Raw genomic sequence first — 21,732 nt, 5'->3', positions numbered from 1 at the left:
ATAAAATCAACTTCTCCTCCCGGAAAGTCACAAATTTGGGGGACGGGGGGAAGGATCTGACCTCAAAATGAAGCCATGAGTGGACACGGGGGCCTGTGGATGACCCTGGAGGAGAGGAGGTTTCTGGGATTGATCTTGAAATCTCAGGGGGAGTGGTTTTTTTTTGGGGGGGGGCAGGTTGAAAGGACAAAATTTCCCACCAAACATCACAACGCTTTAATTTCTCGTGCCTTCCCACCCACCCTCTCACCAGCTTCGCCCAGGTGACCCCGTTTCTACCCACGACCTCGCCACAGCCTCTGTCGTCCCAGCGTCCTGCTCCGGCGAGCAGCGGGAACGCGGCTGTGGTCCTCCGAGCGTCCCCCCCGGGCCACTTGGAGGTCGCTGGAAGTGTCACTCGTTGTCCTTCATGGTCTTCTGGATCCACTGGGCGTATCTACAGACCTTGGTGTAGACACCAGGTCTCTTGGGTTGCCCACATTTCTCCATGCCCCAGGACACGATACCTTGGAGGGTCCTGTTGCAAACCAGAGGTCCTCCGGAGTCGCCCTACGGAAAGACGTGGCGTCAACCCGCCACCCTCTTCCACTGGCTCACCCAACCCTCGTTGGGTTGGCCAACTCCCTGTGGCTTGCCCCGCCATGGTTAGGGCTCATTGGGTTGGGTGACCTCTCTGGGTTGGCCAACCGTTGTTGGGTTGGGCGGCCGTCATTGGGTTGGCCGACCGTTGATTGGGTTGGCCGGCCACCACTGGGTTGGCCAACCGTTGTTGGGTTGGCCGGCCATCATTGGGTTGGCCGGCCATCGTTGGGTTGGCCAACTGCCACTGGATTGGTCACCTCCAACTGTTTTGGTCAACATTTTTGGGGATTAATAATCTATGACTGGGTTAACCAACCCATGACATTGGGCTGTCCAACCCTTGAGTTGTTCCACCATCGTTGCGTTGGGTGATCGACTCCCATTGGGTCAGCTCGGTGGCTTGTTTAACCATCACTGGATTGGTCAACCACCCCGGTGGGTTGTCCAAATCTCTTTGGCTTTTCCAGCCATGGCTGAGTTGGCCAGTTCTACTGGTGTTGGCCAACCCTTGTTGGGTTGAAACTCCCCTTGGGTTGGCCGGCTACTGCTGAGTTGGCCAATTCTACTGGTGTTGGCCAACCCTTGTTGGGTTGAAGAACCAACACGTGGTTACTCAACTCCCCTTGGATTGGCTGGCTGTTGCCGAGTTGCCCAACTATGAATGATTTGGCCAACCCTCGTTTGGTTGAAGAACCAAATGGGTTGGCCAACCACCCCGGTGGGTTGTCCAAATCTCTTTGGCTTTTCCAACCATGGCTGAGTTGGCCATTTCTACTGGTGTTGGCCAACCCTTGTTGGGTTGAAGAACCAACACTGGGTTACTCAACTCCCCTTGGGTTGGCCGGCTGCTGCTGAGTTGGCCAATTCTACTAGTGTTGGCCAACCTTTGTTGGGTTGAAACTCCCCTTGGGTTGGCCGGCTGCTGCTGAGTTGGCCAATTCTACTAGTGTTGGCCAACCCTTGTTTGGTTGAAACTCCCCTTGGGTTGGCCGGCTGTTACCGAGTTGCCCAACTATGCATGATTTGGCCAACCCTCGTTTGGATGAAGGACATCACGGGGTTGGCCAACCCTCCTTGGATTCATGAGCCACCGTTAGTTTGGCCAACGGAGGAAGACCCCCGTCGTGATGACGAGGGGACGCGTCCACCTTGGAGACAGGCCCCGGTGGAAAAATCGCCAGTGGCAGAAGCGGGGGACATTTTGACCGTACCTGGCAAGAGTCCCTACCGCCTTGGAGGCTCCCGGCGCAGAGCATGTTCTCGGTGATGGAACCGGGGTACAACTGTTGGCACTCGGCCGTCGAGAAGATGGTGACGTTGACGCACTGCAAGACGTCCGGGTAAGTGACTGAGACGGGAAACGGAGGGAGGTGGGGGGGAAGAAAGAAACCAGAGCAATCGACCCGGGAATCGGAATAAATTTGCCCCCCCCGCCCCCAAAAATCACGCCCCCCTCCCCCCCTTCCCAGCGCCGACACCTGCCCCCCCCCCCCGAGAAGAAGGAGTTGTGTCTCTCCCGGTGAATTCCCTTGGGGATGCTTCTCCGGCTTGTTTTTGGGGAGAAAAATGAGATTTTTGGGGGTGTTTTCAAAGTCTCGGAGGGGGAAGTCCCCCACGGTGGGGAAAACCTTCTCCTGGGGGAATTTCTGAGGCGGAAGAAGGAAATTCCAGAAGTGGGGTCTTTTTTTGGGGTCCCTTCTCCTAAATTCTCCCTTATTTCGCTTTGTTACATTTTCCTTTCGTTTCCTCTCATTTAATTTTAGACTATTACTATTTTATGCCACTTCAGCCTTTTTTTTTCTTCTGGGGCTTTTTAGTTTTAACTTTCTTCTCTGAGCTTTATCGCTTCATTTGTTGTAATTTTATTCTGCTCCCTTCTGTGCCACCTAACTAATTTTCTTTCATTTAATTTATCTTTGGTTTTCTTTGGCTTTATTTTAGCGTTTCCCCCCCTTCCTTTCCCTCATTCCCTTTTCTTTGATAGAAATCCATACTATTTATTTCTCATTTAATCCGTTATTCGATTTCTAGGACTTTAGATGTTTTTAGGCTATTCGTTCTTGTTTCTTTTCATCGTACTCGGTATAAATCAATCTAATCTGATGTCATTTCCTTCCCTTGCCTCCTCCGCTGTCCCTTGTTGTTCCTAGTTCTTAGGAGAGGACCCAGGTGTCCAGGAGACCACCCAGATGTCCATGAGGGGACCTAGATGTCCACGAGGGGACTTGGGTGTTCAGGAGAAGACCCAGACCTCCAGAAGGGGACCTAGATGTCCACGAGGGGACGTAGGTGCCCAGGAGGGGACTTGGGTGTCCAGGAGAAGACCCAGATGTCCAAGAGAGGACCTAGATGTCCGGGAGAGGACCTAGATGTCCATGATGGGACATAGGTGCCTAGGAGGGGACTTGGGTGTTCAGGAGAAGACCTAGATGTCCAAGAGACGACCTAGATGTCTGGGAAAGGACCCAGACTTCCATGAGGGCACCTAGATGTCCAGGAGAAGACCCAGATGTTCAGGAGAGGACCTGGATGTCCCCATGATGGGACGTAGCTGCCTAGGAGGGGACTTGGGTGTTCAGGAGAAGACCCAGATGTCCAGGAGAGAACGTAGATATCCGGGAGAGGACCTAGATGTCCATGAGGGGACGTAGGTGCCTGGGATAGGACTTGGGTATTCAGGAGAAGACCCAGATGTCCAGGAGAGGACCTAGATGTCCATGAGGGGACCTAGATGTCCATGAGAGGACATAGGTGCCCAGGGTAGGACTTGGGTGTTCAGGAGAAGACCCAGGCATCTGGGAGGGGACCCAGATGTCCAGGAGAAGACCCAGATGTCCATGAGGGCACCTAGATGTGCAGGAGAGGACGTGGATGTCCATGATGGGACAGAGGTGCCTAGGAGGGGACTTGGGTGTTCAGGAGAAGACCCAGGTGTCCAGGAGAGGACCTAGATGTCCAGGAGAGGACATAGGTGCCCAGGAGGGGACTTGGGTGTCCAGGAGAAGACCCAGGCATCTGGGAAGGGACACAGATGTCCAGGAGAGGACCTAGACGTCCAGAAGAGGACCCAGGTGTCCAGGATAAGGCTCAGGCACTCATTTGAGGATCAGGGTGCCAAGGAGATGACCGGGGGGGAAACCCAGACCTCCAGGAGAGGACCCAGACCTCCAGGAGGGGACCCAGACCTCCAGAAGAGGACTCAGACCCCCAAGAGAGGTCCCAGACCTCCAAGAGGAGGTCCCGACCTTCAGGAGAGGATCTGGACCTCCAGGATGGGATCCAGACCTCCAGGAGGGGACCCAGACCCCCAAGAGGGGACCCAGACCTCCAGGAGAGGACCCAGACCTCCAGGAGAGGACCCAGACCTCCAGGAGAGGAACCGGACCTCCAGAAGAGGACCCAGACCCTCAAGAGGGGACCCAGACCTCCAGGAGAGGACCCAGACCTCCAGGAGAGGAACCGGACCTCCAGAAGAGGACCCAGACCCTCAAGAGGGGACCCAGACCTCCAGGAGAGGACCCAGACCTCCAGGAGAGGACCCAGACCCTCAAGAGGGGACCCAGACCTCCAGGAGAGGACCCGGACCTCCAGGATGGGACCCAAGCATCCAGAAGAGGTCACAGATACTGGGTACCTTCTGGGGAGGTGGTGGCCCCCCATCCCGAGGTGACGCAGGTGGTGCCAGGATCCGGGAGGCAGGAGGCCACGGGGATGGGCTGGATCCTGTTGGTGAGGGTGACGGGCGTCAGGAGTTTCATCAACATGATGTCGTTGTCCTTGGTGGTGGGGTTGTAGTTGGGGTGCGGCACGAACTTCTGCACCATCTTCTGCACCTCGCCCCACTCCCGCGTGTAGAGGTTGTGCTTGCCCAGGTGGGTGCTGGTGATCCTACGGCAGGCGGGAGGGACACGCGTGGGGACACGCGGCGAGGTGGCTAGGACCGCAAGACCATGGCCCACCTGTAGGGCTTGGTGGCCGCGGGGTGGCCACGACGCTTGTGGGGCACGGCATGGGTGGGACGTGGCCAACCCGACCCACGTAGGGGACGTCGAGATCGGGACGCGGCCACGGCTCCCGCGGGGACACGCGTGGGACGGCAGCATGGCCGTGGCATGCGGGACACGGAGCTCCACGGTGCGGCCGTGGGACGCAACACGTAGCCGAGACACGTGGAGACCCCAGCGCGCCCGTGACCAGCGTTGGGACCACGGGACACGCGTCGGGGCCGCGGGACACGGGTGGGACACGCGAGACGTCGCCCTTACCCCGGCGTGGTGCAATGGGCCGCCGTCACCACCCACTGCCTGGCCACCAGGACGCCGCCGCAGTAGAGCTTGTACATGTCGAGGATGGCCACCTGCCACGGCTGCGAGTGGGGCTCGCAGTCCATGCCGCCCACCACGCGGTTATCACCCGCCACCGAAGACCCTGCAAGGGACGCCGGACCGGGGAGACGCGGGTCAGCGCCGTCACACGCGCGTCCGTCCCACCGCACGCGCGTCATTTGTCCCACCGGTGGCGCCCGCCACCCTTAACACTCACCCGTGGATGCCACCAAGACCAGGGCTCCCAGTAGTTTCACGCTGCCCCATAGCCTGAGGGCCACCATGGCTCGCACCTCCATCGCCGTGGCCGCTGTGGGGCAGAGGAGTTAGAGGTTTTTTGGGGTTTTTTTTTTGCCCCCTTCGTGGCTTCACCTGGACCTTCTGCCCCGCTCCAGGAGAAGGTGAGATGTTTCTTGGGGCATTTTCCACCCATTTAGGGGGTGGAGGGGCATCGTGGTGGCTCTCCCAACCATTTTGGGGTCTCCAGGAGAAGGTGAGATGTTTCTTGGGGCATTTTCCACCCATTTAAGGGGTGGAGGAGCATCGTGGTGGCTCTCCCAACCATTTTGGGGTCTCCAGGAGAAGGTGAGATGTTTCTTGGGGGCATCTTCCACCCATTTAGGGGGTGGAGGGGCATCGTGGTGGCTCTCCCAACCATTTTGGGGTCTCCAGGAGAAGGTGAGATGTTTCTTGGGGCATTTTCCACCCATTTAAGGGGTGGAGGGGCATCGTGGTGGCTCTCCCAACCATTTTGGGGTCTCCAGGAGAAGGTGAGATGTTTCTTGGGGGCATCTTCCACCCATTTAGGGGGTGGAGGGGCATCGTGGTAGCTCTCCCAACCATTTTGGGGTCTCCAGGAGAAGGTGAGATGTTTCTTGGGGGCATCTTCCACCCATTTAAGGGGTGGAGGGGCATCGTGGTGGCTCTCCAACCATTTTGGGGTCTACAGCGGTGTGGCAGAGCCCCCCAACTCCCCTCCCCGCCCCCCCCCCCCCCAGTCCTCTCCACCCAGCGGTCGGAGCGACACGATTCGCCCCGTCATCGCGCTTTTGCAACGGTGACATCATCGGGCCGAGTGCCACGGCGGCAATCAATCGACACAGTCATCCTTTAATGAGGCCCGTAATTACCGGCTCTGCCAACTCCTCCGCCTTCCCCCCTCCTTGTCTTGAGGCGATTGACCTCCCAGCACCTCGCGCTGCCCTCGGATGCCTCCCTCGGGATGGGGCTGTGGGTCGTGGGCCCCAGAGATGTGGGTCGTGGCCCCCCGGAGATGTGGGTCGTGGCCCCTCCGTGGTTGGGGGTCACGGTTCTTCAAGGTTGGGGGATTGGAGACACCCTTGGATGTGGGTCATTGCTCCCCAGGGATGTGGGTTGGAAGGACGTGGGTCGCTGCTGCCGGTGGTTGGGGGTCGTGGTGTCCCCCCCACCGTGGCCGTGGGTCGCGGTTTCTCATGGGTCGCGGTCCGCCATGGCCAAAGGGTTGGAGGGACCCAACTGGTTGCCCCATGGACGTGGGTCACGGTTCCTCGTGGCAGTGGGTCATTGCTCCCCACAGAAGAGGTTTGTGGGCCCCATAGAAGTGGGTCAAGGCTCCACGTGAGTGTGGGTCACGGTTCCCATGGCCGTGGGTCGGAGCCACCCATGGGTGTGGGTCACCACTCCCTGTGGCCATGTGCCACGGGCCCCACAGATAAAGGAAATGGGTCCCATAGGGGCGGGTCGTTGCTCCCCATGGATATGGGGTGGTGGGCCCCACGGAGATTGGTGGTGGGCCCCACGGACGTGGGTGGTGGTTCCTTGCGGAGAGACTGGATGAAGATGGGAAGAAGGGGGCTGAGGATGGAGGGATGGATGCGGGGAAGGAGGGACGGGGCCGGCGCGGAGAAGGATGGAGATCACGGATGAAGGGATGGAGGAAGCACGGAGAAGGAGGGAGGGATAGAGGAAGAGCGGAGAAGGAGGGATGGAGGGAGGAAGCGCGGAGAAGGACGGAAGGATGGAAATTGGGAATCGAGGGATGGAGGAGGAAGGAGGGAACAAGGGATGGAGAAAGAAGGTTGGATGGAGATGAGGGACGGAGATATGGAGCAAGCGTGGAGAAGGAAGGAAGGATGGAGAGCAGGGATGCTGTAAACCTGGAGAAGGAAGGAAGGATGGAGAACAGAGATGGTGTAAACCTGGAGAAGGAAGGATGGAGAGCAGGGATGGTGTAAACCTGGAAAAAGAAGGATGGATGGAGAGCAGGGATGGTGTAAACCTGGAGAAGGAAGGATGGAAGGAGAGCAGGGATGGTGTAAACCTGGAGAAGGAAGGAAGGATGGAGAACAGAGATGGTGTAAACCTGGAGAAGGAAGGATGGAGAGCAGGGATGGTGTAAACCTGGAAAAAGAAGGATGGATGGAGAGCAGGGACGGTGTAAACCTGGAAAAAGAAGGAAAGATGGAGAGCAGGGACGGTGTAAACTTGGAGAAGGAAGGAAAGATGGAGAGCAGGGATGGTGTAAACCTGGAGAAGGAAGGAAGGATGGAGAGCAGGGATGGTGTAAACCTGGAAAAAGAAGGAAAGATGGAGAGCAGGGATGGTGTAAACCTGGAAAAAGAAGGATGGATGGAGAGCAGGGACGGTGTAAACCTGGAGAAGGAAGGATGGTTGGAGATCAAGGATGGAGGAACGGGTCAAACCTGGAGAAGGAGGGATCACGGAGACGGAGAGACGGATCAAACGTGGGGAAGGAAGGAAGGAAGGACGGACGGAGACCAGGGATGAAGCAAGAAGGCGGGATGGCTGGAGACCAAGGCGAGGCGGTGGAAGGAGCGACCACGGACCGTGACCTCTTGCCGAAAGGGGGCCCCCCCACCCCTCCCCCCCACCCCCCCATCATCCCCATCCCGACAAACCTCTCGCAGGTCCCCGCTGCGCCCCGCCGGGGGCCAGGGGGGGCCGCCCCCCTCTCCTTCCCGGCCGAGCTCTCCCGGTTCTCGACCAACGTCCCGTCCGGCCGCGAGGACGGGGCGAAATCCCGACGTTTCTCTCTTTCTGCGTAGACGTGCGTCGTCGTCGTCGTCGTCGTCGTCGTTCCCCCCCCCTACTACACACGCACCCCAAACCCCTCCACCCTACGCCGAAAGAAAACCGTCCCAACCGGCCCCGGCGCGTCTCTTCCGTCGCCGCAGCTCCGCGCCCGTCCCTCCCACGTGAGCTCCGACGGTTTTATAACGGCGTCGGGGCCCGATCCGGCTCGTCCCCGCCCCCCCCGGGGCTGAGCCGGAGGCGTCCGACGGGCGCGAAAAGACGCCTCGCCGCCTTTTTCCCCCTAATCCCTCAGCGCTTCCTCGGGCACCGCCTCGCCTCGTTAGGGCGGGCGCCGATCGGCGGGTCGGGATCGGGGGCGACGGGACGACCGCCGGTGGGGTCGCGGCGATGGGGGAGGCGGCGGTTGGGCGGGCGGGCGGCTTTGGAGACGTGACGGCGCTGGGTGGGTCAACCGGTTTTGGGGGGAAAAAAAAAAAACCAAACAAACCCCGAAAGGCAGGCGATTGGCCGGGGGTGGGGGGGCCGTTGGAGGCAAAGGCGTGACGTCATCGGCCAGCGGCTTCGGAGACCGACGTGATCATCCGATCGGCCAATGACTTTTTTTTGGAGAAACTCGGGCGTGGTGATGGGCTTTGGAGGTGGTGGTCGTGTCGGTTGGCTAATGGCTTCGGGGACCGGCACGTGCTATTGGCCAGCTGCCTTTGCGAGCCGGCAAGTCCCATTGGCCGGAGAGTCTTGGAGACCGGCACGCGCTGGTTGGCCAACCGGCTTCGGAGACCACCGCGCGTTGGTTGCCAAACCAAATTAAGGAAGACGTCAGTACGTGCCGATTGGCCAGGTGGCTTTGGAGACCAGCACGTGCTGATTGGCCAACCAGATTAAGACGTCAGCAGGTACCAATTGGCCAGCCGGCTTTGGAGACCGGCTGATTGGCCGGTCAACTTTGGAGATCTTCACGCACCGGTTGGCTGGTCGGCTTTGAGGGCTGGAGCAGGAGACGGAAGCTGTTGGACGTGGTGGAGCCGTGGGACTGGGGTCAACACACGCGTGCGCACGCAGACCCCTGCGTGATAACACACCTCCACACGTCCACGACACACATCCGCGACATATGTCCACGCCACACGTCCACACGTCCACGACACACGTCCACATGTCCTCAACATATGTCCACACATCCATGACAAATGTCCGCACATCCATGACACGTCTGCACGTCCATGACACACGTCCATGACACATGTCCGCACATCCATCACACACATCCACAACATATGTCCACACATCCATGACACACATCCACAATATATGTCCACACGTCCATCACACATGTCTGCACATTCATGACATACGTCTACATGTCCACAACATATATCCACACGTCCATGACACATGTCCATGACACACGTCTGCACATCCACGACATATGTCCACACGTCCATGACACACGTCCACGACATACGTCCACACATCATTCACACACAGCCACAACATACGTCCCCACGTCCATGACACATGTCCACAATATATGTCCACACGTCCATCACACATGTCTGCACGTCCATGACATATGTCTACATGTCCACAACATATATCCACACTTCTACAACACACGTCCATGACACATGTCTGCACATCCACGACATATGTCCGCACATCCATGACAAATGTCCGCACGTCCACAACATATATCCACACGTCCATCACACACATCCATCACACACATCCACAACATACGTCCACATGTCCATGGCACACATCCACAATATATGTCCACACGTCCATCACACATGTCTGCACATCCATGACATACGTCTACATGTCCACAACATATATCCACACGTCTACAACACACGTCCATGACACACGTCCGCACATCCACGACATATGTCCACACGTCCCTGACACACATCCATCACACACATCCATAACATACGTCTACACGTCCATGACACGCATCCGCAACATACATCCATATGTCCATCACACATGTCCGCATGTCCATGACATTCATCTACATGTCCACAACATATATCCACACGTCCATGACACGTCCATGACACACGTCCGCATGTCCATGGCGCATGTCCACGACACATGTCCACACATCCATGACACATGTCCGCACGTTCATGACACACATCCGTGACATATGTCCACGTGTCCGTGACACACGTCCGCACATCCATCACACACATCCACAACATACGTCCACAGGTCCATGGCACACGTCCACGACACACACACACGACACACGTCCACACGTCCGTGACACACGTCCACACGTCCACGACACATGTCCGCACATCCATGACACGTGCCCACGACACGCGTCCACACCCCCACGTTTACCTCCCCGTCCGCACCAGCCCCTGCGCACACCCGCAGGTGCACACTCGCACTAGAGGGTGCTGTCACCTTATGCCGCTTGCACGCTCATGAGGGCGGGGCTTAAGGCTGGGGGGCGTGGCCAGGAGGTGGGAAGGGTGGGGCTTGGCCCCCCCCCCCCCCCCCCCCCCCGTAACTCTCAAGCGGTCCCGCTGGGTGTAAGTGGTGTAAACAAGGCGGTGCGGCTTCTCAGGCGGAGCCCAACTGGTTCTCTCGGTGAGGGGGGGGCCTCGTTAGCGGCCGCCTCATTAGCGAACTCTTAATTGGCTCTAATTAGGGCGCCCACGCGCTCCCAGGAGGAGCCGGCTCCTTGCTTTACTCCTGGTTTACACAGCCCGTGGTAATCCCCGGGGTTGGGGGGGGGGAAACATGTGGGGGGGGCACACGTGGGACGATGGGGAACCGGCTGTGACCTCCAGAGATGGACACGTGTGGTGGTGACGTGACAGCTGAGGCCACCAAGCTGGACAGACGTGGGGGGGGGGGGGGGGGTCACCATCCGTGACTTCCCGAGCTGCACACGCGTGTCCTCCAGGCTTGGACATGTGTGTCCTCTTGCTGCGGATGTACGTGGCGTCTAGACCCAGATATGTGTCCTCCAGATGTGGACATGTGTGGCCATGGATTGCCAGCTGTGTTCTCCAGATCTGGACATACGTGTTCTCCAGACCTGGACACACGTGTTCTCCAGATCTGAACATACGTGTTCTCCAGATCTGGACACACGTGTTCTCCAGACCTGGACACATCTGGCCATGGATTGCCAGTTGTGTTGTCCAGACCTGGACATACGTGTTCTCCAGACCTGGACACATGTGGCCATGGATTGCCAGTTGTGTTCTCCAGATCTGGACATACGTGTTCTCCAGATCTGGACACACGTGTTCTCCAGACCTGGACACATCTGGCCATGGATTGCCAGTTGTGTTGTCCAGACCTGGACATACGTGTTCTCCAGACCTGGACACACATGTCCTCCAGACCTGGACACATGTTCTACAGCCCTGGACACATGTGCACTCCAGACGTGGACATGTGTCCTATAGACATGGACAGTCGTTCTACAACCTGGACATGTAGCCTCGACAGCTGGACACGCGTGTTCTCCAGACCTCAACCTATGTCTTCCACAGCTGGACACCGGTTGCCTGTTAGCACCAGACACGGGGTTGGAGGTTGCCACCAGGGCCACCAGCACCAGATACACGTGGCCACCAGCACCAAACACCCATGACCATGGGTTGCCCACCATGGCCACCTGCACCAGACACGGGGTTGGAGGTTGCCATCATGGCCACCAGCACCAGATACACATGGCCATGAGTTGCCCACCATGGCCACGAGCACCAGATGTGTGATGGCAGGTTGCCACCATGGCCACCTGCACCAGACACCCATGGCCATGAGTTGCCACCATGGCCACCTGCACCAGACACCCATGGCCATGAGTTGCCATCATGGCCACCTGCACCAGACACCCGTGGCCATGAGTTGCCACCAGCACCAAACACCCATGGCCACAAGTTGCCACCATGGCCACCAGCACCAGACACCCAAGGCCATGAGTTGCCACCATGGCCACCAGCACCAGACACCCAAGACCATGAGTTGCCACCATGGCCACCAGCACCAGACACCCAAGGCCACGAGTTGCCATCATGGCCACCAGCACCAGACACCCATGGCCATGAGTTGGCCACCAGCACCAGACACCCATGGCCATGAGTTGCCACCATGGCCACCAGCACCAGACACCCAAGGCCACGAGTTGCCCACCACCACCCAACATACGTGGCCACGAATGACCCACCGTGGCCACCAACGCCGACCCTCAGAACTTGGGCAACTTCCTCACCACGCCCATGGCGGCCATGATTCCCCCCCACTCCTCTCCCCAGCCCCACGGCCACGGTGGCCACGCCGTTGCCACGGGACGGTGGAAGGCGGCCACGTTTCACGGGACTTTATTCCAGGAGATCTTCCCGGTGGCGCAAGGAAGGCGGCGCGGGATGAGGGAAAGGAGAAGACCCCTGGTATTTTAAGGGGGCGGGGAGAGGGGAGGAGTCTTCCTTTTGGGGGGCGTTGCTTCAGAGATGGCTGTTCCTCCTCATGGTGTCGTGGATCCACGCGGTGAACTCGCAGACGCGGGTGTAGACGCCCGGCTTCCCCTCCTGCCCGCACACCTGCATGCCCCACGACACGATGCCCTGCAGCTCGTCCCCGCACACCAGCGGACCCCCCGAGTCACCCTGGGGGAGAGAAGCGACCAATCAGGTGATAGGACCGTGGTTGGGCCTCGCCAAATCCCGCCCAGGTCCTTCGGGCCCCGTGGTTCTCCATTGGGCACCGCCACGCCCCATGGGGTCAAGGGATGGAGACCACCACGCCCTATGGGGTCAAGGGATGGAGACCGCCACGCCCTATGAGGTCAAGGGACGGAGACCGCCACACCCCATGGGGTCAAGGGATGGAGACCACCACACCCTATGAGGTCAAGACATGGACACCACTGCACCCTATGAGGTCAAGGGATGGAGGCCACCACGCCCTATGGGGTCAAGGGATGGAGACCACCACGCCCTATGAGGTCAAGGGATGGAGATCGCCACGCCCCACAGGATCAAGACATGGACACCACTGTGCCCTATGAGGTCAAGGGATGGAGACCACCACGCCCTATGAGGTCAAGGGATGGAGATCGCCACGCCCTATGGGGTCAAGGTATGGAGACCACCACACCCTATAGGGTGCTGGACCTGAGGCCCAGGAGGTCCCTATAGCACTGGGGAGGTCCCTATAGTGCCATGGGGTCCCCGTAGCACCCAGTGGGGCCGTAGAGTTCTTGGGGGGGGGGTCCCTATAACACCCAGGCTTTCCTCTAACACCCTGAGGGTCCTCTCGTACCCCAGAGGTGGGTGCTGGTCCCTATAGCACCCATGGAACCCAGGTGGTCCCTATAGCACCCTGGGGGGGTCCCCGCGGTGCTTGGAGGGATCCCTACAGCACCTCGTGTCCCCAAGACTCAACCACCGTGGCGTTGGGTTCCTCTACTGGTCCTCAACGCCAAGCCCCGCCCCGAATTTCTTCTCCATTGGGGTCTCTCCTCAGGGATAGGGTGGGTGGAGCCAACCCCGCCCAGCGCCTACCTGGCAAGAGTCGGTGCCCCCCGCGCTGACGCCGGCGCAGAGCATGTTCTTGGTGATGCCTTTGGGGTAGAGTTTGCCGCACTCTTCGTTGGGTATGGTGTAGACCACGCCGCACTGGAGAATGTCGGGGAAGTACCCTGGGGACGGTGGGACACGGTCAGGGGGGGCCCGACGCGCCCCTCGACCCGGGGGTGGGGTCCCAGGGGAGGAGGGAAAGGGTGGGGGCGTCTCTCTTCTAGGGTGACGTCGGCGGTGACGGCCCGGCGTGGAAGGTGCCCTCAAGGTGAGGGATGACCGGTCACCGTGGAGGTGAGTTGGAGTCTCCTGTGGTCGTGGCGTGGAGCTGGTGGGGAATGGAGACCTCCGAAGCCACCTCCACGGAGTGCCGACGGACACAGGCGGCCCCGCGGGGGAGTTGTTCCCAAGATGCTGAGATGTCCCCAAGGCTCTAAGATGTCCCCAAGATGCTGAGATATCCCCAAGACTCTAAGATGTCCCCAAGATGTTGATACTCCCAAGACTCTAAGATGTCCCCAAGATGCTAAGATGTCCCCAAAACTCTGATGTCCCCAAGACACTAAGATATCCCAAAGATGCTGAGATGTCCCCAAGACTCTAAGATGTCCCCAAAATTCTGATGTCCACAAGATGCTGAGATGTCCCCAAGATGCTGAGATGTCCCCAAGACTTTAAGATGTCCCCAAGATGCTGAGATATCCCAAAGACACTAAGAAGTCCCAAAGAGGCTAAGATGTCCCCAAGAGGCTGAGATATCCCAAAGATGCTGAGATGTCCCCAAGACTCTAAGATGTCCCCAAGACGCTGAGATATCTGCAAGATACTAAGATGTCCTGAAGACACTAAGATGTCCCCAAGATGCTGAGATGTCCCCAAGACACTAAGATGTCCCCAAGACGCTGAGATGTCCCCAAGACTCTAAGATGTCCCCAAGACTCTAAGAAGTCCCCAAGATGCTGAGATATCCCTAAAATGTCCCCAAGACGATAAGGTATCCCAAAGGCGCTGAGATGTCCCCAAGATACTAAGATGTCCCCAAGATGATGAGATGTCCCCAAGACTCTAAGATGTCCCCAAGATGCTGAGATATGTGCAAGATACTAAGATGTCCCCAAGACGCTGAGACGTCCCCAAGATGCTAAGATGTCCCGAAGAGGCTAAGATGTCCCCAAGATGGCAATATCCACAAGACGCTGAGATGTCCCCAAGACGCTAAGATGTCCCCAAGACACTGAGATATCCCTAAGATGTCCTAAAGATGATGACATGTCCCCAAGATTCTAAGATGTCCCCAAGACGCTGAGATATCCCTAAGATGTCCCCAAGACTCGAAGATGTCCCCAAGATGCTGAGATATTTGCAAGATACTAAGATGTCCCCAAGATGATGAGATGTCCCCAAGACGATAAGGGTATCCCAAAGGCGCTGAGATATCCCAAAGGCACTAAGATGTCCCAAAGATGCTGAGATTTCCCCCAGACACTAAGATGTCCCCAAGACGCTGAGATATCCCCAAGATGCTGAGATGTCCCCAAGATGCTGATATCCGCAAGATGTCGATATCCGCAAGATGCCGAGATGTCCCCAAGATGCTGAGATGTCCCAAAGGCGCTAAGATATCCCAAAGACACTAAAATGTCACCAAGGTGCTGAGATGTCCCAAAGAGGCTATGATGTCCCCAAGACGCCAAGATGTCCCCAAGACTCTAAGATGTCCCCAAGACACTGAGATATCCCTAAGATGTCCCCAAGACTCTAAGATGTCCCCAAGATTCTAAGATGTCCCCAAGACTCTAAGATATCCCAAAGATGCTGAGATGTCCCCAAGATTCTAAGATGTCCCCAAGACTCAAAGATGTCCCCAAGACGCTGAGATGTCCCCAAGACGCTGAGACGTCCCCAAGATGCCAAGATATCCCAAAGACACTAAAATGTCGCCAAGGTGCTGAGATGTCCCCAAGACTCTAAGATGTCCCCAAGATGCTGAGATGTCCCTAAGCTGTCCCAAAGATTCTAAGATGTCCCCAAGACTCGAAGATGTCCCCAAGATGCTGAGATATGCCTAAGATGTCCCCAAGAATTCTAAGATGTCCCTAAGATGTCCCCAAGAATTCTAAGATGTCCCCAAGATGCTAAGACATCTCCAAGACGCTGAGATGTCCCCAAGACGCCGAGATGTCCCCAAGATGCCGAGATGTCCCCAAGACTCTAAGATGTCCCCAAGACTCTAAGATGTCCCTAAGATGTCCCCAAGAATTCTAAGATGTCCCCAAGATGCTGAGATATCCCAAAGACGCTAAGATGTCCCCAAGACGCTAAGAAATCTCCAAGACGCTGAGATGTCCCCAAGATGCTGAGATGTCCCCAGGACGCTGAGATGTCCCCAAGACACTGAGATATCCCTAAGAAGTCCCCAAGAATTCTAAGATGTCCCTAAGATGTCCCCAAGAATTCTAAGATGTCCCCAAGATGCTAAGAAATCTCCAAGACGCTGAGATGTCCCCAAGACGCCGAGATGTCCCCAAGATGCCGAGATGTCCCCAAGACTCGAAGATGTCCCCAAGACTCTAAGATGTCCCTAAGATGGCCCCAAGAATTCTAAGATGTCCCCAAGACGCTGAGATATCCCAAAGACACTAAGATGTCCCCAAGACGCTAAGAAATCTCCAAGACACTGAGATGTCCCCAAGACACCGAGATGTCCCCAAGATGCCGAGATGTCCCCAAGACTCTAAGATGTCCCCAAGACTCTAAGATGTCCCTAAGATTCCCCAAGAATTCTAAGATGGCCCCAAGACGCTGAGATATCCTAAAGACGCTAAGATGTCCCCAAGACGCTAAGAAATCTCCAAGACACTGAGATGTCCCCAAGACACCGAGATGTCCCCAAGATGCCGAGATGCCCCCACGACGCCGAGATGTCCCCAGACCCCTCGAAGACCCCGCCACGCGACGCGACGCCCCCTTTCCGCCTACCTTCGGGGCTGCTGGTGCTGCCCCACCCCGACACGACGCACTCGGTGTTGGCTGGAGGACAACGCTTGGGGAGGGCCACCGGTTGGACGCGGTCGGTGAACCGGACGGGTTTCTGGAGCTTCAGCAGCATGATGTCACTGTCGTGGCTGGTGGGGTTGTAGTTGGGGTGGATGAAGGCTTTGGCCGAGTTGACGCACTGCTCCGTCCCCTCCTTGGTCTTCAAGCTGTGGTCGCCCACGCGGACGGGGATGGAGCTGCGTGACGGGAGAAAGGACCACGGTGAGGTTCCCTGGTGGCCGCGGCACGTGGCGGGGAAGGTCCACGTGGTGGAGGTCGGGAGGAGCTCCTGGGAAATTGGGCAAAAAAGGCTTCCCCTTCCTAGCGCTAATATCTTGAACCGGATGGGGAAACTGAGGCTCGGAGCCCAACGGCACCCAGCAGGTGGGCTGGAGAGTTGGCCAAACCGAAGGGAATCCAACCCAAGTTGAAGAAGAACCGGCTCCAACTTGAGGACCCAGAAGGCGTGGCCGCTCTCCACGCACCCGACTAAACCCTCCAATTTGGCTTTTTCTTCCCCATTTTTTCTAGCCGCTCCTCGCCGTCCGTCAGGACTCGGCCGGGAGAAGCTCGGGCCACCGAAAAAAATGGAGGAAGGTCCACGCTTCTCCCTCGAGGAGATGGTTTGAGCCTCCACGGCGCGGGGACGGTGGCCGCCATGGTCCTAAGCCCGGGGGTACCCCCTGCCCACACCAGTCACACCAGTGCTCCTCAAACTGGTTTGCTCCCTCCACCCAACCCGTTCTGGTCCAAGCCGGGTCCCAGTCCACAGAGCCGGTGGGAATGGGGAGAGGAGAAGACCTCTCTTCAGACCCAATCATTCTGGGAGCCCAGCTGGATGGTTGTGGTGGCCAACCCAGTTAGATGATCATGCCGGGTGGTCAACCCAGTTAGGTGGTCACCAACCCAGTTAGCTGGTCGTTCTGGGAGCCCAACTGGTTGGGTGAGGTCACCATCCCAGTTAGATGGTCGTTCTGGGTGGTCAACCCAGTTGGGTGGTCAACCCAGTTGGGTGGTCAACCCAGTTAGCTGCTCATTCTGGGTGGTCAACCCAGTTAGCTGGTCATTCTGGGTGGTCAACCGAGTTAGGTGGTCAACCCAGTTAGCTGGTCATTCTGGGAGCCCAACTGGTTGGGTGAGGTCACCATCCCAGTTAGATGGTCATTCCGGGTGGTCAACCCAGTTAGGTGGTCACCAACCCAGTTAGCTGGTCATTCTGGGTGGTCAACCCAGTTAGCTGGTCATTCTGGGTGGTCAACCCAGTTAGGTGGTCACCAACCCAGTTAGCTGGTCATTCTGGGAGCCCAACTGGATGGTTGTGGTGGCCAACCCAGTTAGCTGGCCATTCTGGGTGGTCAACCCAGTTAGCTGGTCAATCTGGGAGCCCAACTGGATGGGTGAGGTCACCACCCCAGTGAGATGGTTATTCTGGGTGGTCAACCCAGTTAGGTGGTCATCAACCCAGTTAGGTGGTCACCAACCCAGTTAGCTGGTCAATCTGGGAGCCCAACTGGATGGGTGAGGTCACCATCCCAGTTAGCTGGTCATTCTGGGTGGTCAACCCAGTTAGGTGGTCACCAACCCATTCTGGGTGACCATCCCAGTTAGACGGTCATTCTGGGTGGCCAACCCAGTTAGGTGGTCACCAACCCAGTTAGCTGGTCATTCTGGTTGGCCAACCCAGTTAGGTGGTCAACCCAGTTCAATGGTCATGCTGGGAGCCCAACTGGTTGGGTGAGGTCACCAACCCAGTTAGCTGGTCATTCTGGGAGACCAGACTCGGTGGTTGTGGTGACCAGACCAACTGGGAAGCCGACGGCTGGTTGATGGGAAGAAAGGGGTCCCAGAAGACTGTGGGGTGGGGTCAGGGGGTGGGGTCAGACCCGCCCTAAAGACTCCACCCCCCCCAAAACGACCACCCCTCCCTTGGAGGTTCTCCACCTCTTGAGGTTCTCCACCCCCTTGAGGTTCTCCACCCCCTTGAGGTTCTCCACCTCCTGCTGACCACCTCCACCGTTTCTCCCAGTAACCCGCCCCACGTTTCTTTCTTTTTACTGGCCGGGTGGGTGGGCGGGGCGGCCCCACCTCTTGGTGTCGCAGTGGGCGGCGGTCAGCACCCACGATTTGCCGACGAGGACCCCGCCGCAGTGGATGTTCTTCCGCGGGCCCAGGAGGACCGCCTGGTAGGGGTGACGGTTCTTCTGGCAGCTCCGACCTCCCACGATCCGGTTCTCTTCCCCCACGGCAGCTGCGGGATTCCACACCTCCCAGTTCCACCCAGTTGCCTCCTTAAGGGTGCCGGTGGGTCACCCGGTACCTTCTATCCTCCCACCGCGCCTGCCCAGTCTTCCCAGTAACCTCCGGTTCCCGCCCGGCTCCCCCAGTTGCTCTCAGCGCCCTCCCAGTACGCCCTCAGCACCTTCCAGTTCCCTCCCGGTAACACTCAGCAGCTCCCCGGTGCTTCCCAATCCTTCCCCCGTTCCTTTCCACGTGCCACCGGCCGGGCACCCAGTTCGCCTCCAGTTCCTTCCCAGTACGCCCCCAGTGCCTCCCAGTGTCCCCAGTTCACCTCCGGTGCTCCCCAGTGGCCTCCCAGTACCTCCCGCTCTCTCGCCCAACTCCACCAGTGCCCCCCAGAACCCCCCCAGTGCCCTCCCAGTGCCCCCCACTTCATTCCCAGTGCCCCTTAGTGCCCTCCCAGTACATCCTAGCATCCCCCAGTGCCCCTCAATGCGCTCCCAGTGCCCCCCCCAGCACCCTCCCAGTAGCCCCCCAGCACGTCCTACTGCTTCCCAGCACCCTCTAGTGCTCCCCAGCACCCTCCCAGTGCCCCCCCCAGCACGTCCCAGTGCCCCCCAGCATGTCCTAGTGCTCCCCAGCACCCTCCCAGCAGCTCCCAGTGCCCCCCCAGCACCCTCTCAGCACCCCCCAGTGTGCTCCCAGTGCCCTCCAGCACCCCCAGCACCCTCCCAGTGCCCCTCAGTGTCCTCCCAGTGCCCCCCAGCACCCTCCCAGCACCCCCAGCAACCCCCCAGTGCTCTCCCAGTGCCCCCCAGTGCCCTCCCAGTGCCCTCCCAGTGCCCCCCAGCACGCCCCAGCGCCCTCCCAGTGCCCCCCAGTGCCTTCCTAGTGCCCCCCAGCACCCCCCAGTGCCCTCCAGCACCCTCCAGTGCCCTCCCAACGCTCTCCCAGTGCCCCCCAGTGCCCTCTAGCACCCTCCCAGCACCCCCCAGCACCCCCCAGTGCCCTCCCAGCACCCCCAGTGCCCACCAGCACCCTCCAGTGCCCTCCCAATGCTCTCCCAGTGCCCCCCAGTACCCCCCCAGCAACCCCCAGCACCCTCCCAGTGCCCCCCAGTGCCCTCCCAGTACCCCTCAGCACTCTCCCAGTGCCCCCCAGCGCCCTCCCAGTGCCCTCCCAGCATCCCCAGCACCCTCCCAGTGCCCCCCAGTGCCTTCCTAGTGCCCCTCAGCACTCTCCCAGTGCCCTCCAGTGCCCTCCCAGCACCCCCCAGTACCCTCCAGCACCCTCCCAGTGCCCCCCAGCACCCCCCAGCGCCCTCCCAGTGCCCCCCAGTGCCTTCCTAGTGCCCCTCAGCACTCTCCCAGTGGCCCCCAGTGCCCCCCAGCACCCTCCCAGTGCCCCCTAGCACTCTCCCAGTGCCCCCCAGCACCCCCCAGCGCCCTCCCAGTGCCCCCCAGTGCCTCCCTAGTGCCCCTCAGCACTCTCCCAGTGCCCCCCAGTGCCCTCCAGTGCCCTCCCAGCGCCCCCCAGCACCCTCCCAGCACCCCCCAGTGCCCCCTAGCATTCTCCCAGTGGCCCCAGTGCCCCCCCAGCGCCCTCCCAGCACCCCCCAGCACCCTCCAGCACCCTCCAGCGCCCTCCCAGTGCCCCCCAGTGCCCTCACCGGTGGCGAGGAGGAGCAGCGGCAGGAGGCGCTCCATGGCGGCGGGCGTCCGGCGGGAGGAAGAGGAGGAAGAGGAGGCTGGCGGGGTGCCGGACCCAGCCCCTTAAATCCCAGTTTGGGCCCCGCCTGGGCTGGGGCCACCCCGGGAGGGAGCGAGGCCGGTCGGGGCGGTCTCACCCTCCCGCCACACCTCGGCCCCCGGGGCGGCGAGGGTGCCTCCCAGTGCCTCCCAGTGCCTCCCAGTGCCTCCCAGTGCCATCCCAGTGCCTCCCAGTGCCATCCCAGTGCCAGCCCAGTGCCAGCCCAGTGCTTCCCAGGGCAATCGCAGAGCCTTCCCAGTGCCTCCCGGGGCATCCCAGTGCCTCCCAGTGCCTCCAGTGCCAGCCCAGTGCTTCCCAGCGCCTCTTAGGGCATCTCAGTGCCACCCAGTGCCTCCCAGTGCCATCCCAGTGCCATCCCAGTGCCTTCTCAGAGTCTACCCATTGCCTCCTGGGGCATCTCAGTGGCTTCCAGGGCAATCCCAGTGCCTCCCAGTTCCTCCTGGGGCATCTCAGTGTCTCCCAGTGCCTCCCAGTTCTTCCCAGGGCAATCCCAGAGCCTTCCCAGTGCCTCCCAGTGCCTCCCAGTGCCAGCCCAGTTCTTCCCAGGGCAATCGCAGAGCCTTCCCAGTGCCTCCCGGGCCATCCCAGTGCCTCCCAGTGCCTCCAGTCCCATCCCAGTGCCTCCCAGTTCCTCCTAGGGTATCCCAGTGTCTCCCAGTGCCTCCCGGGCCATCCCAGTGCCTCCCAGTGCCTCCAGTCCCATCCCAGTGCTTCCCAGTTCCTCCTGAGACATCCCAGTGCCTCCCAGTACCTCCCAGGGCATCCTATTTGACTCCCACAGCTTCCCAGTGCCTCCCAGTAGTTCTCAGCACCTCCCAGTACTTCCCAGTGCCTTCCCAGTGTCTCCAGGGGACTCCCAGTGCGTCCTGTAGCCTTCTGGGCATCCCAGTACCTCCCAGTCCTTCCCAGTAACTCCAGGGACTTCCCAGTGCCTGCCGGTACCTCCCAGTATCTCCCAGTTCAACCCAGTGCCTGCTGGGGCTTCCCAGTGCCCCCAGCATCTCCCAGTGCCTCCCGTTGTGCCTCCCAGCATGTCCCAGTGCCTCCCAGTATAAGCCAGTATGTCCCACTGCCTTCCAGAGCATCCCAGCATATCCCACTCTGCCCCAGTGCCTCCCAGTTTGTGTCTCAGTCTCCCTCAGGAAATGCCCTGCTGCCTCCCAGTATATCCCAGTGCATCCCAGTGCACCCCCCGA

General features: G+C 59.2%; 1 protein-coding gene across 1 annotated transcript; it reads right to left on the bottom strand.

Moving 5' to 3' along the window:
• Nucleotides 1-199: 199 nt before the first annotated feature.
• LOC142025996 (uncharacterized) lies at nucleotides 200-20,579 on the bottom strand. The gene is made up of 17 exons (XM_075018742.1): nucleotides 20,436-20,579; nucleotides 18,614-18,776; nucleotides 16,472-16,725; nucleotides 13,478-13,614; nucleotides 12,430-12,580; nucleotides 10,153-10,315; nucleotides 9,044-9,153; nucleotides 8,767-8,947; nucleotides 8,513-8,711; nucleotides 8,259-8,381; nucleotides 7,808-8,026; nucleotides 6,090-6,219; nucleotides 5,125-5,217; nucleotides 4,848-5,010; nucleotides 4,217-4,470; nucleotides 1,794-1,930; nucleotides 200-549 (listed from the first exon to the last, which is right to left on the bottom strand). The coding sequence occupies exons 1-17, from the start codon at nucleotides 20,470-20,472 to the stop codon at nucleotides 394-396; spliced, it is 2,670 nt and encodes an 889-aa protein (XP_074874843.1). The 5' UTR covers nucleotides 20,473-20,579; the 3' UTR covers nucleotides 200-393.
• Nucleotides 20,580-21,732: the final 1,153 nt, after the last annotated feature.

Source organism: Buteo buteo, chromosome 31 (assembly GCF_964188355.1).
Source record: "Buteo buteo chromosome 31, bButBut1.hap1.1, whole genome shotgun sequence".
NCBI classification, from domain to species: Eukaryota; Metazoa; Chordata; class Aves; order Accipitriformes; family Accipitridae; genus Buteo; species Buteo buteo.
This window is presented reverse-complemented; position numbering and strand designations above follow the sequence as displayed.

Excerpts from the sequence above, each read along its gene's own strand:
- LOC142025996 (XM_075018742.1), bottom strand. The coding sequence starts at position 20,472 with ATGGAGCGCCTCCTGCCGCTGCTCCTCCTCGCCACCG. Across the intron at positions 16,726-18,613 it reads GCCCACTGCGACACCAAGAG|CTCCATCCCCGTCCGCGTGG; the intron begins GTGGGGCCGCCC and ends CCCGTCACGCAG. Across the intron at positions 9,154-10,152 it reads TGTGCCATGGACCTGTGGAC|ACGTGTCATGGATGTGCGGA; the intron begins GTATGTTGTGGA and ends ATGGACGTGCAG.